The sequence below is a fragment of the Silene latifolia genome, chromosome 4 (genome assembly GCF_048544455.1).
Source record: "Silene latifolia isolate original U9 population chromosome 4, ASM4854445v1, whole genome shotgun sequence".
In the NCBI taxonomy this organism is placed as follows: domain Eukaryota; kingdom Viridiplantae; phylum Streptophyta; class Magnoliopsida; order Caryophyllales; family Caryophyllaceae; genus Silene; species Silene latifolia.
The window spans coordinates 43,833,914-43,854,734 of NC_133529.1; the positions used below are offsets into that span (position 1 = coordinate 43,833,914).

Here is a 20,821-nt window from a genome sequence, read left to right on the forward strand (position 1 = left end):
AGTAGCAGATAGGAGCTCATGGTAATAATTTATCTCCAATAGTTTCGAATGGATAGTATAGGTTTCTGGAATATAAGAGGCTTGAATAGAGTAGGAAAGCAGAAAAATATTAATTTTTTCTTACAGAATAAAGGAGTTGGTTTATTTGGTCTGTTGGAAACAAAGATAAAGAAGAAAGCTTTTACTAAAGCTGTAAATAGTTTCAATAATGGGTGGTGTATTTCTACGAATAATGGATATCATAATGGGGGAAGGATTTGGATTTTGTGGCAACCTAAGATGTTCAGAGTTTAATTTATTGAGTACAATGCTCAATTTGTTCATATGAAAGTAGAATCTCTGTTGGACAAAGGAGTTTTTTATATGACTATGGTATATGCTTTTAATGGGATCCAAGAGAGGGCTCCTCTGTGGGATCATCTGAGGAAAATTGCTAGTCAAATTCAAGGGCCGTGGGCTATTGCTGGTGATTTTAATTGTGTTCTGGCTGCAAATGAGAGGTTTGGTGGATCTACTACTTCAGCAGAGATTGAACCATTTAGGAGATGTATAGAAGACTTTGAAGTTGTGGATATAGCTTCTATAGGGTCCTTATACACTTGGAATAACAAACAAAGGCCTGAGGAGAGAATTTATTGTAGGATTGATAGATTTCTTGTTAATAAAGACTGGTGTGATCACTTTCCTGACATGTATGCTCACTTCTTACCTGAGGGTTTGTTTGATCATTCACCATGCCTGGTTAGAAGTTCTAATAGTATGCAGGGTAAAAGCAGTTTCAAATACTTTAACATGTGGGGTAGCTCCAAGGAGTTTCTACCTATAGTGAGACAGTCTTGGGACAGGAGCATTGCTGGCACCCCTTTATACAAATTAGCCACAAATCTGAAAAGGTTAAAATCTGGACTGGTCCACCTGAATAGAGAGGGTTTCAGTGACATTGAGAAGTCTACGAGAATTCTTTAGAAGAAAGTTGAGGAGATGCAAAAACAACTAGGAATTGACCCTACAAATATGCAGCTGCTACAGCAGGAGTATGAGGCATCTCAGGAGCTTAAATTCATGAGCAGTGCTAGGGATAGCTTCCTCTATCAAAAAGCAAAGAGTGTGTGGGTTAAGGAGGGTGATGCTAATAGTGCTTATTTTCATAATACTATTAAGAAGAGAAGAAATAAGAACAAAGTGATCATGATAGAAGATATGAATGGTAAGATGTGTGATACTCCAGCTCTGGTGCAGACTGCCTTTCTTGAATATTACCAGCAGTTGTTAGGTTCAAGTCAAGGGACCCACAAGATACACAAGAAGATCATTGATCAAGGCCTAAAGTGTACTGCAGAACATCATGCTCTTCTTCTAAGACCTGTTACTGGTGCAGAGGTAAAAGAAACTCTCTTTGGCATACCTGACATAAAGTCACCAGGTCCTGATGGTTACACTAGTAAGTTTTTTAAAGATGCATGGCGGGAGATAGGTAAAGTTTTCATTACTGCAGTCATGGATTTTTTCCAACATGGGAGGATTCTCAAGCAAATTAATGCTACAAACTTAACTATGATCCCTAAATATGAAAGACCCCAGACTGTGTTGCAGTTTCGTCCAATTGCTTGCTGCAATGTCGTTTACAAAGTTATTTCTAAGATTCTCTGTGCTAGACTGGCAGATGTTCTCCCTCAAATTGTTGATCAAAATCAGGGAGCCTTTATACAACATAGAAGCATCCAGGAAAATATCTTGATATGCCAGGATCTAATCAGAATGTTTGAAAGACCATCTGCATCTCCCAGGTGTATGTTCAAGATAGACCTACAGAAAGCTTATGATATAATGGAGTGGGAGTTTGTGGAAAATCTTCTGATCATGCTGAATTTCCCTGTAGGTTTTAGAAATATGGTTCTGCAATGTATCACTACTGCATCATTCTCCATATCTATAAATGGTGAGATGTTTGGTTTCTTCCCAGGGAAGAGGGGCCTGAGACAGGTAGACCCCCTTTCACCTCTCATTTTTACCCTGTGTATGGAATACTTGACAAGAACTCTTAAGTATGCAGCAGCCAAGTATGAGTTTGGGTTTCATCCAATGTGCAAGCAGTTAAGACTCACTAATTTGATGTTTGTTGATGATGTTCTCATGTTTAGTAGAGGAGATGTAGAGTCAATGATGCTGCTCCTGAACTCATTCTCTACTTTCTCAAAAGCAACTGGTCTGAAGGTTAGTGCTTCTAAATTAAATGCCTACTTCTGTGGGATTTCTGAACAACTCAAGTAGGAGATTTTGTGTGTCTCTGGCTTCAGTGAAGGAGAGCTGCCTTTCAGATACTTGGGAATGCCTATTCAATCCACTAGGCTACAGAAAAGGGGTTGTGAATGTTTGGTTGAGAAGATATGTACCATAATTCATAGTTATGGAGCCAGGAAATTTTCTTATGCAGGCAGATTGACCTTGGTTCAGGCTGTACTAAAGACTCTTTGCTCTTACTGGGCTTCTCTTTTCATTCTTCCCAAAGGAATTGTTAATAAAGCTGAGGCTACCTGCAGGAACTTCCTATGGGATGGAAGTGCTGATTATAGAAGAGCTCCGTTAGTGGTCTGGGATAAAATATGCAGACCTAAGGAGGAAGGAGGACTTGGCCTTAGGGATCTGGAGGCATGGAATAAATCCCTGATTGGTAGTCTAGTGGACTGGGTATATGAAAAGAAGGACACTATTTGGGTCCATTGGGTGAACTGTAACTATCTTAGAGGAAAGGATTGGTTGGATTATAAGCCTAGCACTAACTCTAGCTGGGTTTGGTGAAGAATTTGCAGGGTGAAGCAGGACTTAGCAGCGGGTTATATTAATGGGAAATGGCATGAACAGCCTGAGGGATACTCACTTGCTAGTTGCTATAAGTGGTTGAGGGGGCAAAACCCAGAGGTCAGATGGCGAAATGTGGTATGGAACTCTTGGAGTATACCTAAGCATAATTTTATGCGGTGGCTATGGGCTCATGAGGCTATGCATACTAACAGTAAACTGATTGATTATGGGATAGATGCTGATTAAAGATGTCTCTTATGTGGACAGGCTACTGAAATACAAGCGCATTTATTCTTTGCTTGCTTATATAGCAGGAAAGTAATACAGTTCCGGAATCAGAGTACTGGGGGAGCTATACCTGAGAATGATATTATGGAATGGTGTCTACATAGAACTGGTAATAAGGTCCAAAGAGAGGTTCAGATTGCTTTGGTGTTGAGTGCAGTATATCAGGTTTGGCAGCAGCGTAATAAGAGTAAAATGGAGTTGGTTCTTCTCCGGCCAGAAAAGATTGCTCAAGTGATTGTGCAGGAGATGAGGGCCAGGATTAGAAGCAGGGACAAGCAGCAATTGAAAATTGATGACCTTGAATGGCTAGATAGTAAAAATCTCATTTAATGCCTATATGATTTCTGTACATTGATATCCGTTTTATAATATACTTACATTTCACCAAAAAAAAAAAGAAAAACGATTATTCATCTTTTTCCACCAATTCATCCATCATACCACATATTCATCAAACATACTCATCCAACCTATTCATCCAACATATGCACGTGAACAATAGTAAACACGTAGCGATCCCATTACACCCCATAGTGACCGGTTCAAAGTTGTAGGGCGAGTTCGCGACTTTAGGACGTCTCCCAAGTCTTTGTATTAGCTCCTAACAACTCCTACTCGGGTTCATTTTTGTTTAACTCCCTAGGTTCATTAGTTACAGGTTCCAAAATCGCCGCTTTGATACCACTTTGTAACACCCCCATACACCAAGGTGCCTTACCAAGACCACCTAATGCATGGAAGTGCTACCATCTCGGTTACCCGAGGCAATGTATATCAAAAGGACCATAAAAGAACTTACTTTATTAAATAAGTTTAAGGCGATACATATCCAAAACCAAAACCGTCAAATGAAATAAAAATGTTCCAAATACCAAAGCCAACTAAATGTAATATAAAGTTCAACGACACAACAGAAGACTCTAAGTGACACGTGGTGACTCGATCCCAGCTATCCCTCGCGCAATGCAACTCATACCTGCTCAATAACTGCTCACCATCCCCGAATGGATCACCACAGGTTTTAAAACAATTAATCGGGGTCAGTTACTGATTATACAATATACGATAAGGCAATATCAACAATACATACAATCACCTAACTCCATCACATCGCCAATCACCTGACTAGCCTGAAGTGTTAGAAATCATTATCTCATTAATATACATATTCATATATGTGACATAATTTATTTAGTCATAAAATAAATTGTTGATCTTATGCATGCAAACATAATTAGAAAAGGGAAGAAATCATTGTTCTTACTATAAGATTTCGGTCTTATGGGCACCAACAAGATCTCCTTCTTATTAGTTCTTGAGCTTTCCAATAATGGATGAACATTCATGACTTCAAAATAGAAGCCCTCCAATAAGTAGCACCCAAGACTATCCCAAAATCCCACAAACTAACATGTACTAGATATTTGTAATGTGGTTTACCTTAAAATCGGTTACTAATACTCATATACTACTACTAGTATTATTAGTGTTTGATTTGTACAAATTTGATTCATAAAACTTGATTTTATGAAGAACAATAGAGAGAAGGTTGTTGGGTTTTCACAAAACATAAGAGAATGAATTATTGAGGAAAAACTCTCCATCATATGCACAAAAACCGGTTGGCACATGAGGATTATGGACCATTTTTCTTTTTCCTTTTTGTCTTCACAAGACAAATTGTGTAAGCCTTTGTCCATAGTCATGTCACTATCAAGTGTCATAGACAAATGAATAAGACAAATGAATAAGACAAAAACTTCTAAAATGCCCACCAATTTCGGTCACCATGTGTAATATTGAGTCCATTTTATTTTTGTCAATTGTACAATTGTATGTCATGTGACATGTGACATGTCTTATGTCATGTTTTAATTTAAAATGCATATTTAACAAATTAAATATCATTTACAAATTAAATAAATCACATTTAACAAATTGACTAGTAATTCAAAATTACTTTCACATAAAATGGTCATTTAATTACTAGTTAGTATAATTCACAACATCTTGTAATTATAACTAACTTATCATTTTCATCTCGCGTGTCTCGCGAACACCGATTAATTTTAGTAATATAACTTCTTAAATTACTAAATAAAATCTTATTTAATCACATTATAATAAGATGTCATTTTCTCTCTTATGATGATAATTTGTTCAATTTTAAGGAATTAATTAATCAGACGACATACAATTAATTAACCTTTTTCAATTAAGGGAATTGTCCTTTAGGTGTGACCTCAAGGGATCAACTGATCACCACCGTCGCACGACAGTAATGTCAAACTCTAGCCAGCCAATCATTACCGATATGTGTGGACCAGTTGACTATATATTTAATGTATCATCCCTTTCGTATTCTTGTAATGAGATTTAAATATGTGATCAATATGATCGACAATTGTGATCGCATTATTGTCGGAGGACACATATTCCAACAATCTCCCACTTGTCCTCGACAAGTGTGCGTCACCAATTCTCTTGTCCTATTACTATCTCCCACTCAATGCAAGGTGTCTTTCAGGTCGTACTTGCAAGTGATCATATCGAGAGTGGTTTCCTCGATCTGGAGAATAACTGATTGACCGGAATTTTCTACCATAGAAACCTTCCGAGCGTGGCCACGCATTTCCAGTTCATTACTCCTCGAGTGGCCCTGAGATATTGTTTTAACCCTGACAAGGGGGTGGACAATTCCTATCGCACTTATTCCCTTCGACTAGCCACAACCATCATAACCCAAAATATGCCCATTTGACCCCATTTACGAAGGTCATAGTAACATAAATCAAAGTTAATCTGAAACTGTGCCATTTTAGGCGAACAGTCTTTAGTCAAAAGAATCGACTCATTAGAATACTATAGTAGCTCTCGCCACGACCAGGCTATATAAATTTGCCAGTAACTCTATAAGCGGTCACGCTCGACAAAGTGTTCCTAACATTCTGCCTATGTGATCGACTAGTCATCTCACATGACTGTATGGCACTGAACTTGCCATCAATCGCATCACACTCTAGTCACTTCGAGACGTCACCTCATACAAGTGACTATGGGCGAATTCTATGTTAATCCGGGTTCACTTTAACGGGGTTCAATATTGTCTCTACAACCCATTTGGATGTAACAAAGTATAATAAAAGAGTTTTAGAGTAAAACTCGAACGACAAATGCGATTATCACATATGAATAGTCATTGCCTGATTACTACTTCATATTCTATAATCCAGTTTGATCTTAAATGTAGTTGTTCATCTCAATTGTGTTGGGGTTGGTGTCCTTAACAGTTAGTGCAAGGACTTATAAACCTCTAAAAGGATCAAAGGGCATACTTTTGGTATTATTATCAGTTGATCCACGTTTATCAATAACGATTGGCTTGCTAGTTAAGTTTGACGTTATTGTCATACAGATGGCGGTGATCAACTGGTCCCTAAAAGTCACACCTATAGGATACGTTTGAGAGACGTGACGGTATGAAAATACAGTCATGTAGATGCCAAATCGACTAACAGTTATTTTCGAGTTATTTGACTAGTAATTAGTCAAAATGTGATGTTGAGATATTATATTTAATACGGATTAAATATCATGGGCTAAGGCGAATTAACCAGTTAATTCGTAAAATTAAATATAAGCGATTTATATTTAATTAATGTATATTGAATAAATTATACAATATCGTCTTTGTCGGACATGTATTAATACTTCAACTAACCCGTGTTATTAGTTGATGTTCTAATAGCCGATAACCGATGACGATAAGTAAAAACCGCGTCATATACACTTAGCGAGTTTTGGACCGGACCGCGAGCTTAAGTGAAGAGGAAATTAAAAAGCCCGCGAGCTCTCCTCTCACTCGGTTTGGCCGAGCCTCACATAGAGAAAAGGAGAGTTTCTCCTCTTGCCTAACCTAATTCATTTTTGCCAAAAATTATTAGGGTTTTGAAGAGCATTCTCCTCTGAAAAACCGAGATCTCTCATCTCGAAAAACTCACATCAGTTCTCCCAATATTGCAAGGCAATCGGAGAACACCATCTAGCACAAGGGCATATCTCGGACAAGTCTTGGGTGCAACAATTAGGAGGGAATCTCGTTTGATTTCTTTTCTTTACGCCGTGCATCAAAGGACCCGAGGTTGATTTCTATCTTTATCGTTTCTCTATTGTATTTATGTTTTATGACGATATTCGCATGTTAAATTTACGTTATAGTCCTAAATTTAAAGGGTATTATACGGATATTAACCCACAAGTGGTATCAGAGCGAGGCCACGTAAATTTTTCTATGTGTTTTTCATAAAACGATTATGAAACGATGATTTTATGCATTGAAAACCGTGCGGCTCTTTACACGGCTGATTTTGTTTTCAACTCGTTTTTGCATCTTGTTATTCTATACAGATATTATAGCAATATGTTAAAGTTTTGTCAATTATAAAATTGATTTTATGCGTTTTTGATCAAAATTGTTTTGGTTTTGTATCATAAAACTTGTTTCACGAGGGTTTGGAGTTTTTCAGAAAGTTTTGTACTCGATCGAACAAGTTTTTAATCGATCGAGTGTGTTTTTCTGTCATGTTTTGTTCGATCGAGTCCCTGTTGTACTCGATCGACCCCTTTTCAAAACCCTACTGCTCGATCGAGTTGTCCTCGTACTCGATCGAGTAGATTTGCTGATAAAGGTACTCGATCGACCACCAGTTTAGTCGATCGAGCACTTTCTGTTTGGCAACCCTCTCGATCGACTTGCAGTTCAGTCGATCGAGCCCTTTCGTTCCTCGATCGAGCACCTGTGTCCCTGGATCGAGGGATTTCTGTTTTGACAGCTTTGAAAATTTATTCTTTTTGCTTTAAATTTTCTTTTGGCTTCAAAATGTACATTATACGGATATTGTACACTCGCTATGATTGTGAAACGGTTCACACACGTACCATTAAGTTATTTTAAAGCGTATTTAAAGTAACGGATTGTAATGGATTAAAATTAAATGATAGAAGCGGTTTTATCACATGAATTTTAATCATTAAAAGGTGGTTTGGATAAATTAAACATAATTACGGAATTATGTCACGAATGAATTTGTTTTTAGTTGATGCATTTTTATTTATCGTTTTTTTGAATGCCTTGAATGCCTTTTATTACGTATTTATTTATTTATTTTGCAAACGGTTGTAACTTAGTGTGGCCTTAGTAGAACGTGTTACCGTAATGATGGAACACGGTCTTGGTTGTATTTTGAGATCTCGTATCTCCATTTTATTTCTTTTAATTACAGTTTTTAATTAGAATGTAAATAGGTTTATGTTTGTAAATTTTAAATTGTAATTTTTGAGAAGACCAAAGATGGAGACCGGATGCTCACTCCCGCTACTTGGATCAAGATGGAACATCAAGACAAGCTTCTCGGGTCCAACGGTGGATTCCAAAGTTGTTTTATGTTTTGTTTTACTAGGATAGGCCACACTAGGAATTTTTATTTACGTATTGCATTCCTTTATTTATTTTTCGTAACGATAATATGCATCATATTCCGCCTAAAACCCAAACCACCTAATTTATTGCATGAAAACTGACACATATAGAGGTCACGAGTTAGTTTTCATTGACATTCGTATGTCACACGATCATGCTAAGCCATCACCTAAATTGATTCATTCACGCAGACGCTAGTTATTCGTTCACTTAAAATGAATTATAATTAAGTTGATGGGATCTTCCTCGTATAAACAAAAATTGAGAACGGTCTGTATAGGTCAAACTCCAATGAGTCCCTTCTTCGTCGGTAGGCATAATATGACCCCTTCTACGTCGGGTAAGTTGGAACTGATTGACCTATTTTATCTCAACACTATGGTCACTCGTACGATCCTGTGACTATGGTGGACTATAGATAGGATTTACGGAAATCTATCGACCAAGAGTTCTTCCGGAAGAATTAGCTAAACAGTTGGCTTATCAATTTGCAGAAATTGAGTCTTGGGATCACTTGTATCATTCTTGAGGGAGATCAATTATGCAAGTGCGAGAGTCTACATGTTTAAAATGAATTTTAAAATAGACTTAAATCACCTCGATGAGTTGCTTATTTCGTTTTGTTTTTCTTTCTTTTTCAGTGTAGATCACGAACTTTTAAACTCGCTTAATAACAAATGGTCTGGTTCTACCGAAAACCCAATGCCAAGTGCCACATTGGACCGTGAGTCCTGGCTTCGGATCTTCATGAATCGATGAATCGGTCTACTCGATCAAGAATGATGGATCAAACTTCGCGGGATCGGGAGGCGGCATTACGGAATGCCGCCGCGCCGATGGGAAGCTCAAATATCTCTTGAGCCCATCCCGGCAAACCAGGTCCCACGGCTAGAGCCGCTTTGAAATCACCAAGTTTAATGATTTCGTATGGAAGCGGGTGCGATTAAAAACGTACTCAATTTTGCAATGGAACCCAATTTGCATAAACGCTTCATAGCCCATGGTGCAAACAAGATTTTCACCACGCTCACTAAGGAATTCTCGAAAGCACCGAGAATCGTGACCTATGAGCATACCACTCGCTTCTTTGATGCGAGACTCGTAAGGGCCAACGGTTAGCCCACACATTCTCAAAGATGATTGAGAATGTCGAGAAACCGGAGACCTTTAATCGTAACATCGCCGAGAATATTGTTATCGACCGTATTCTTCACTCACTCCACGATGGTTATTCGCAATTTAGAGCGAATTACTATATGAATGATTTGAAGAAAACTCCGCATGAACTGCACTCCCTCCTCGCATGCACCGAGAAGGACATGAAGTTCAAAGTGGGAGCTTGAAACAGGATGTTCTCGTTGTGTCAAATAAAGGGAAGGGTAAGGGCAAAGCTCGTGCAAACCTAAGCAAAAGAGGTAAGGCGAAGTTCAAGAAGTCGGGTTCAGGTAAGAGTGGGCCTGGTGAGTCGAGCACCTCATCGGGCACGACAAAGAGCAAGAATGAAAACATGGAATGCCATCACCGCCACAAGATCGGGCATTGAGACGCACATGTCCTATTTATCATGAGGACTTAAAGGCAGGTCGTGTTAAACCTGTTGGTATGTCTTCTTCTTCTTCTACTTTTATTCATATGATTGAGATTAACCACGCAAGTTACGGAACTTGGGTACTTGATACTGGTTGTGGTTCTCATCTGTGTAATCATGTGCAGGGGCTCCGAAACATCGAACCCCTCGTAAAGGGTGAGGTGGACCTGCGTGTTGGGAATGGAGCAAGAGTGGCTGCCATCTCAAAGGGGACATATGTGATCCAGCTTCCTAGCGGATTTGAGTTGTCTTTATATGATTGCTATTATGTACCTAGTCTTTCGAAAAACATTATTTCAGTTTCTGCACTTGATAAACTTGGTTTTTCATTTGTAATAGAAAATAATACTTGCATTTTCTCATTACACGATATGATTTACGGCAAGGCAGTCTCCATGAACGGAATTTATGTTTTAGATCAGACCACGGAAATATTACACGTAATGAATAAAAGGTTAAAGGTTGGTGACAAAGATCAAACGTATCTATGGCACTGCCGTATGGGACACATTAATGAGAAACGCGTAAAACAGCTCATCAAACATGGAGCTATCTCGGCCTTTGATTTTCAATCATTTGGCACGTGTGAATCATGTCTCATTGGTAAGATGACTCGAATTTCCTTCAAAGGTGTTGGAATGCGCGCTGCTGACCTATTAGGGCTCATACACACGGATGTATGTGGTCCTATGTCAATCACTGCACGAGAAGGCTATAGGTATTTCATCACTTTCACGGACGATTTAAGTAGATATGGCTATGTCTACTTAATGAAGCACAAAAGTGAATCCTTTGAGAAATTCAAGGAATACCAGAATAGGGTACAGAACCTATTGGGTATAAAGATTAAAACACTGCGTTCGGATCGTGGTGGCGAGTATCTTTCTCACGAGTTTGATCAACACCTCAAAGACTGTGGGATTGCCCTACAGCTAACTCCACCTGGAACACCTTAATTGAATGGTGTGTCCGAACGGAGAAATCGAACACTACTTGATATGGTTCGATCCATGATGAGTCACACGGTTTTACCTGATTCATTATGGGGTTATGCTCTTATGTCAGCCGCTCTAATACTTAACCAAGTCCGTCTAAAGTCGTTGACAAGACTCCATATGAACTATGGAAGGAACGGTCCCTAACTTGTCCTTTATACGGGTTTGGGGCTGCGAGGCTTATGTCAAGTGGAGACACGAGGATAAGCTCGGCCCGCGATCAGTCAAGACATACTTTATAGGTTATCCTAAAGGAACACTAGGTCATTACTTCTATTCGCCAACCGAACAACGCGTTTTTGTTGCGGGTAGTGCGACATTCTTAGAGAAGGAATTTCTCGAGAATGCAAAGAGTGATAGAACCTTCGACCTGTCGGAGATTCCAGAACCAAACACCGAGCAACCATTGGAGGAACCTGTTCCTTCAATCCCGGCTGCGGTGAATATTCCTGAGGAACCTAGGAGGTCGGGAAGAGTCTCTATTCCTCCGGACAGATACATTGGTATGGTCGAGGAACATGACATAGATGACGTTCTACTCTTAACGAGTAGTGAACCCACAACCTATAAAGGTGCCATGACTAGTTTCGACTCAAAGCTATGGCTTGAGGCCATGCAATCCGAGATGGACTCCATGTATGAGAACAACGTGTGGGATCTTGTTGACTTACCTGCTAAGGTTCGTCCCCTTCAATGCAAATGGCTTTACAAGATAAAGCATTCAGTGGAAGGTCAACAAGATATCTACAAAGCACGACTAGTTGCTAAAGGTTTCACCCAAGTGCCAGGTTTGCACTACGATGAGATTTTTGCACCCGTAGTCATGCTGCGTTCCATTCGGATTATCTTAGCGATCGCCGCTTTTCATGACTATGAAATTTGGCAAATGGACGTGAAAACCGCCTTCTTAAACGGCTTTTTGGAGGAAGAGTTGTACATGGTACAACCCGAAGGTTTCATCGATCCACAACATCCTAAGAAAGTATGCAAACTTAAGCGTTCCATTTATGGACTTAAGCAAGCATCTCGGAGTTGGAATCATCGCTTCGACCAAGTGATTAAAGAAAATGGATTTACTCGATCGGTCGAGGAACCATGTCTATATATCAAGTCGAGTGGGAGCAAGATTGTCTTCCTAATATTGTATGTTGACGACATACTCCTGATTGGGAATGACATACCTCTCTTAACTTCGGTGAAAGTATGGTTGAAAAACCATTTCCGGATGAAATATCCGGGAGAGGCACAAAGAATTCTAGGCATCCGTATCTATCGAGATAGATCACGACGGATGTTATCTCTCATCAGAGTCTTACATAGACAAAGTCCTAGAGAGATTCAGTATGACTAACTCCAAGAAGGGGTTCCTTCCTATGGCTCCAGGGGTGCATTTGAGCCAGTCTCAGGCACCAGAGACACCGGAAGAGAAAGAGCGCATGACACGGATTCCTTATGCCTCGGCTATAGGATCAATCATGTATGCCATGATATGCACACGTCCGGACGTGGCATATGCATTGAGTATGACAAGTCGATTCCAACAAAGATCCGGTGAACCACATTGGCTGGCTGTCAAGAACATTCTTAAGTACCTACGGAGGACTAAAGATTGGGCATTGACTTATGGAGGCTCTCAAACGCTATGCGCAACCGGTTACGCAGATGCTAGCTTCCAAACGGATCGAGATGACTCGAAATCTCAGTCTGGATTCGTTTTTACTCTTAATGGCGCTGCGCATCACTGGAAGAGTTCGAAACAAAAATTACAAAGCAGATTCTACGACCGAGTCCGAGTACTATGCCGCGTCTGAAGCTACAAAGGAAGCGATATGGATGCGTCAATTCTTACATGGGCTATCTGTAGTGCCTAGTTCGAATGACCCGATCACCATCTATTGCGACAATAATGGTGCCATCTTCCAAGCTAAGGAGCCAAAGTCTAGTAACAAGTCTAGACATGTACAACGGAAAGCTCATCTAATCCGGGATTACGTGGAGCAAAAGGAAGTAGTGATAGAAAAGATTGCTACTGATGATAACATAGCAGATCCTCTCACTAAACCATTACGACAAGATAAGCATGAAGGGCATGTTAATTCCATGGGAATTAAACGTGTTCCTAAGTTGTAGTACTCTTTTATGGATTAGATTCATTCTCTTTTGTACTCTATACGACATCATCGTTTTGATATTTTATATATATTTTGTTTTTTCATGTGGATTTGTATGACAAATTTTGAACACCACAAAGTGAACTGAACGAACATTATATTTTTCAGTCCTTAATTGCCCGCATGAGCTGATAACTCTGGCAATTATTTTGTGACGTTGGTTGATGGTGGGTTCAACGAGCCATAAGTCAACCGGTTGACTGACCAATCACAGAGGCGATTTATACGGATATTTCGTAGGACACAATTGTGACATCGACGTGGAGTCCTAAATGTTTTATAACATTCGTTGTCTTGGCCGTGGATAGGACTTCCATGGTGATCCTAAGAGTCGATTCTTTTGACTATCGACTGTCTCTCGAGACTAAGGCAGATTTTGGGTGACTTTGGTTTCTTTCTCACGGTCATCCGTAACAGGGGGCCAAGTAGATTTTTTCGGGTCATTTCATGTCGTGCTTAGATCGGAAGGAGTTCGAGTTGAAGGAAATATTCAGCCTCTATCAGGTACTCGATATTTCTCAGGGCCACTCGAGGAGTCAGAATCGAAATGCATGGCCATGCTCGGATACGGATTCGTTTTATCAGTTAAGTTACTCTCTAGTCGGGGAAACCACTCTAGATACAGATCGATTGTAAAATACGACCTTTGCGGATCCGGATCTGCAAATTGTTTTACATTGAGTGGGAGAGATTTGAAATGAATATGAGAATCGGTTATCGCACATACACTTGTACGGACAAGTGGGAGTTTGTTGGAGCATGTGTCCTCCAGTTAGTGCGGATAACGTCATTGCACATACACTTGTACGGACAAGTGGGAGCTTGTTGGGGTTGGTGTCCTTAACAGTTAGTGCAAGGACTTATAAACCTCTAAAAGGATCAAAGGGCATACTTTTGGTATTATTATCAGTTGATCCACGTTTATCAATAACGGTTGGCTTGCTAGATAAGTTTGACGTTATTGTCATACAGATGGCGGTGATCAACTGGTCCCTAAAAGTCACACCTATAGGATACGTTTGAGAGACGTGACGGTATGAAAATACAGTCATGTAGATGCCAAATCTGACTAACCAGTTAGTCCGAGTTATTTGACTAGTAATTAGTCAAAATGTGATGTTGATATATTATATTTAATACGGATTAAATATCATGGGCTAAGGCGAATTAACAAGATTAATTCAGTAAAATTAAATATAAGCGATTTATATTTAATTAATGTATATTGAATAAATTATACAATATCGTCTTTGTCGGACATGTATTAATACTTCAACTAACCCGTGTTATTAGTTGATGTTCTAATAGCCGATAACCGATGACGATAAGTAAAAACCGCGTCATATACACTTAGCGAGTTTTGGACCGGACCGCGAGCTTAAGTGAAGAGGAAATTAAAAAGCCCGCGAGCTCTCCTCTCACTCGGTTTGGCCGAGCCTCACATAGAGAAAAGGAGAGTTTCTCCTCTTGCCTAACCTAATTCATTTTTGCCAAAAATTATTAGGGTTTTGAAGAGCATTCTCCTCTGAAAAACCGAGATCTCTCATCTCGAAAAACTCACATCAGTTCTCCCAATATTGCAAGGCAATCGGAGAACACCATCTAGCACAAGGGCATATCTCGGACAAGTCTTGGGTGCAACAATTAGGAGGGAATCTCGTTTGATTTCTGTTCTTTACGCCGTGCATCAAAGGACCCGAGGTTGATTTCTATCTTTATCGTTTCTCTATTGTATTTATGTTTTATGACGATATTCGCATGTTAAATTTACGTTATAGTCCTAAATTTAAAGGGTATTATACGGATATTAACCCACAAATTGAATTGAAATGACATGACTCATCATGTTAAGCCTATGAGAAGGCTTTGGTTAGTAGGTTTTATCAACTTCTTGTACCTTACTCAACCTTACTGCATACTCGTTTTCCTTTGTAATGTATACATTTGCATTACAAAACTTTCTGAGTACGTGTCGAGATCCAATCAAGACATAGGCCTTCTAGCCTTAGAATAGCTCCCACTGTTTTCACAGTGTGCGGGATCCATCCTCTTGCACATCTCATGATTGCAAGTGTACTCAATTTCCGTTGTAAATATCTCTCATTGTTCTTTATTGCCTAGAACGATTCTAGCAAATCTATTTCTTAAATAACATAGCCACAATGGTTCCTTAACCATCCTAATGTGTTTTTATTATGGTTTTGTCGGAAACCATGCGCAATCTCAATTGTCAATTGTCATTTGTGTAACACCCCTTACACAAAATTGCATCAAAAACACTTTGCTTTACATCCTTAATGCTTCTGGAAGCACTTAAGGGTATTCTTTATGGCTTACTAGGTAACTATTACTTAAATTCGATTTGAAACAATTCATCATACTCAAAGTATATGAAGTGTTATACATCATTTCCTATTTAATTGATTCGGCAGCGGAAGCAAATGGAATCAATCAAATATGTTCAACTTGATTGAACTAGTCATAAATCTTATCAACATAAGACTTCTTATTTATATTAATATCATGTAGATTTATCTCCATAAATCCGGACATTAAAGATGTATTATAATACTCCAAAAGTCTTAAATCATTCGCAATGATCAATATGTCATCCACATATAAGACTACTAAAATTTCCGTAACTCCCACTAAACTCCATGTATAAACACAACTTCTCGACTTATCGAGAAAACTTTTATAACATGATCAAAACATTGATTCTAACTCATTGATGTCCTACTTAAGACCCTCTCTTAAGTTTCACATTATCTTAGGATTGCAAGAATCTACAAAACTCAAGACATGTATTGAATACATTCCTTCTAATTGAAGAAGTGGGTTTTAGATTCACTTGCTATATGTATATCATCATAATGAAACACAATCCCTAAGAAGATCCAAATAGACTTAAGCATTTCAACTAGTGCAAAGACTAGATTGAATACACAATGACTCTATCTCTTAACATCATTGTTGCTAGTCGTCATATTCTAATCATCCTATGTATCAAATGCAATGATGAAAACCACCACCGGTTTCTAATATTGACGAAGTAGTGCTAGCAAAATTTATGTCAATCAAATAAACATTTAAAGAAGAAGGTCCCATTAGATGTCCCACAACTAACTTGTTGACTCTTCAATAATTTGGGGTAGTTTCCTTTCTAGCGTCCAACAATTAAGACAATGGAAACTTTATCGGTCGGGATTGATAGGTTTAGTATCGTTATTCTCAATAACTTTACTTTTAACATTACCTTGTATCAGTTCCATTCTAATTTTACTTCTTTGAACTTCGTCCTTTTCTTAACGGTTTAAGAGAATGCTCCCACTCATTTCAATGAGTCTTTGCTTAGAGAAGCAAAATTGAATTTCATGAAGACTACTCTTCAATTCATTTGTTTAGTCTTAAAACTTTCATTGAAGTGGTTGCGTTATTTTGGTCAATTTTGATTTCAAACAAATCTAGTTACCAAAACGTTTCAAAGTACTTAACTCAATTAAGCATATGAAAAACAATTCATTGTAAGTAGATATGTTAGTCAAGAATCAAAAACCCTTTTGATTACGTATAACATTTATCTATACTCTTCACAAGAGATCCTTAGCAATGGTTCATATGAGGTTTTAGAAGCAAATTCATATTTGTCTTTAGTTACGATGTTATAATGGAGATTTGAATCAAAAATCGTAATGATATCGTATATAAATTGAGGTAAAGAAATAGAACGATATGATAACGGAATAATGAAAACAAAACATTTATCGTTATAATAATACTTGTAAATAATTTAACAAGATATGAGCATTTATGTAGTGACCTCTACCCAACTACAATAAATGATTCCAAGATCCAAATTCATATTAACTTGGGCACGGTAGGGCCGATTCATCCCTTATCAATATAACTCGGTGGATTAACTCTTTAATCGATTCTACTTTTAGAACTCTTGGTCGATAAAATTACATTAACATTTATCTTTAGCCCAAAACACATCCAACAAGGGCACGGTAGGGCCGATTCATCCCTTATCAATACTTTTGTTGAGTTCAACCCAAATTTCGAATAAATGTGTCCATGATCCAAATCCACATCAACTTGGGCACGGTAGGGCCGATTCATCCCTCATCAACATGAATTCGGTGGATAGACATTTATCACCCACTTCCCCTACGTAACAAAGTTTGTACCCCGGGGTGGCCGAGTGCACTCCCTCGCGAAATAGGTTTTCATGGTTTCTACTTTTTGGTAAGGCTAAGTCTCAATTGTTTATTTTAGCGAGAGGTCATGTCAATTTATTATCTATCACGTTTTAAGTGAACTAAAGCGGTGAACTACGATAATTCTAATTGACACGGTCGATAAACTCGATTAAATGATAATGCATGTTTTGTTATGGCGATTTAGCGATGCATGCAACATATAAATAAAATGCAAAGCATAAACAAAATCCTAGTATGGCCTTCCTAGAATAGTAAATCTAATAAACTATTACAAATTCGGAAACCAACTCTTTTCGTCCCTTGAACTTCGGTCTTGGCACGCATCTCGAGGTAACACCGTCTTTAATGAATCGCCTTCTCGAGTGGCACCGTATTCAAGGAACTCCGGAATAAATAAATTACATAATAAATTACATAATTTCCTATTATACATTTGTAATTAAAATAAAATAAATCTATTAAATTACAAAACGGTGATACGAGATCACAATAAATTACAACCGAATCGATATTCCCATACATTTCGGGAAATATCAATTAAAACTAAGGCCATACTAAGTAAAATTACATAATTCAAAAATTACAAAAAATTAAAATAAAATTATGACAATCATAAATAAAATGCAGCATTATAATATGTATGAACATGCCCAATTTTATGCTAAATCGCCTTTAAGGAGCCAATATCGTATATTAATCGGTTTTTACGGATTTGCGTGATTTAACCTTTTATAATCACAATAATTACATAAATTCATATTTATGTACAAGTTAATTACCCTAACCAAATTAGGACTCAAAATTAGTCTCCACTAACATATTGACAGTAATTAACTTATATTTCTTAATATTGTTCATAAATGGACTCAAAAATACAATATTATGTCATAAACTTCAAATTAAATCATAAAAATTTCAAATAAATTCAAAATTTGAAATTTTAAACTCATGAACATTCTGGAAAAATACCATGACACTCATAATGTTCAAAAACTTAGGTTAAAAATTTCGAAATTTATCGAGAAAAACAATGTTGCGGTTTATCGGATTTATCAATTATAATCATAAAAATATGAGAAAAATTATTTTTCTTAACTTTTCAGTTTTAGATCTGAAAAATATGATAAAATACAACATGTGACGTTTTTCCTTAGTCATGAAGTATATTTCAGCATTTTTACTAATTAAAGTCACTATTTATGTGATTTTTCATCAAAAATTCATAAATCATGCAGAAAGACTTCATTATAGCCAAATATTTTACACACATCTTGTAAACTTGCATGTGACAACATACTAAATTTCTATGACCAGATTCGAAATATAACTCATATTAACCTATTTTCTCATTTAAATTCGAATTTAACATGAAAAATCCATATTTCGAGCATAACAACTCATAAAATTATGAAAATTTACAGGCCATCAGTATATAATATATGTGAAAACATATCCAAAAACCACTGGAAAAATCGAAGTTTAGCTATTTTTCGTCCAAAAATGACATTTTAATCATAAAAATCACATTTTAATGCCATTATTAATAAAAATGAACAATAAAATCCATAAATAAACCAAAATATCCTAAAAACATTTTAGGACCAGAAAATTTAACATGCATAATAAATTTCGTGATATCTCATAATAAACACAAATTTATAAGTTTTATATGTTAATCGTATAACTCGGAAAAACAATAACCGATTTGCATGCAAACAACCTAAGGCTCATGATACCGCTTGTTAGAAATCATTATCTCATTAATATACATATTCATATATGTGACATAATTTATTTAGTCATAAAATAAATTGTTGATCTTATGCATGCAAACATAATTAGAAAAGGGAAGAAATCATTGTTCTTACTATAAGATTTCGGTCTTATGGGCACCAACAAGATCTCCTTCTTATTAGTTCTTGAGCTTTCCAATAATGGATGAACATTCATGACTTCAAAATAGAAGCCCTCCAATAAGTAGCACCCAAGACTATCCCAAAATCCCACAAACTAACATGTACAAGATATTTATAATGTGGTTTACCTTAAAATCGGTTACTAATACTCATATACTACTACTAGTATTATTAGTGTTTGATTTGTACAAATTTGATTCATAAAACTTGATTTTATGAAGAACAAGAGAGAGAAGGTTGTTGGGTTTTCACAAAACATAAGAGAATGAATTATTGAGGAAAAACTCTCCATCATATGCACAAAAACCGGTTGGCACATGAGGATTATGGACCATTTTTCTTTTTCCTTTTTGTCTTCACAAGACAAATTGTGTAAGCCTTTGTCCATAGTCATGTCACTATCAAGTGTCATAGACAAATGAATAAGACAAAAACTTCTAAAATGCCCACCAATTTCGGTCACCATGTGTAATATTGAGTCCATTTTATTTTTGTCAATTGTACAATTGTATGTCATGTGACATGTGACATGTCTTATGTCATGTTTTAATTTAAAATGCATATTTAACCAATTAAATATCATTTACAAATTAAATAAATCACATTTAACAAATTGACTAGTAATTCAAAATTACTTTCACATAAAATGGTCATTTAATTACTAGTTAGTATAATTCACAATATCTTGTAATTATAACTAACTTATCATTTTCATCTCGCGTGTTTCGCGAACACCGATTAATTTTAGTAATATAACTTCTTAAATTACTAAATAAAATCTTATTTAATGACATTATAATAAGATGTCATTTTCTCTCTTATGATGATAATTTGTTCAATTTTAAGGAATTAATTAATCTGTATCGACATACAATTAATTAACCTTTTTCAATTAAGGGAATTGTCCTTTAGGTGTGACCTCAAGGGATCAACTGATCACCACCGTCGCACGACAGTAATGTCAAACTCTAGCCAGCCAATCATTACCGATATGTGTGGACCAGTTGACTATATATTTAATGTATCATCCCTTTCGTATTCTTGTAATGAGATTTAAATATGTGATCAATATGATCGACAATTGTGATCGCATTATTGTCGGAGGACACATATTCCAACATGAAGGTCTTGTCCTGCCAGATTACGGCCGCAACCTGTAATCCTCACCGCCAGTGGGGGACCGCATATGTTCCCACCTAAGCCCCACTCATCAATACCGAGCGTAAACCCAAGTTCCTTAATGTGCACATCCCCTGTGTGGCGCGTTCAAGAAAGGGCGAATCAAGGGTGTGAAGCCACTCCCGCAAGTGACTCCACTCAGCTGAGGATGCACCTCGCGAACCACAGACAAACACAACC

At 37.3% G+C, this 20,821-nt stretch overlaps 1 protein-coding gene across 1 annotated transcript; it reads left to right on the forward strand.

The window, feature by feature from the left end:
* Nucleotides 1-369: 369 nt before the first annotated feature.
* Nucleotides 370-966, forward strand: LOC141651454 (uncharacterized). Its single transcript, XM_074459168.1, has one exon. It carries the CDS (start codon nucleotides 370-372, stop codon nucleotides 964-966), a length of 597 nt encoding a protein of 198 aa, XP_074315269.1.
* Nucleotides 967-20,821: the final 19,855 nt, after the last annotated feature.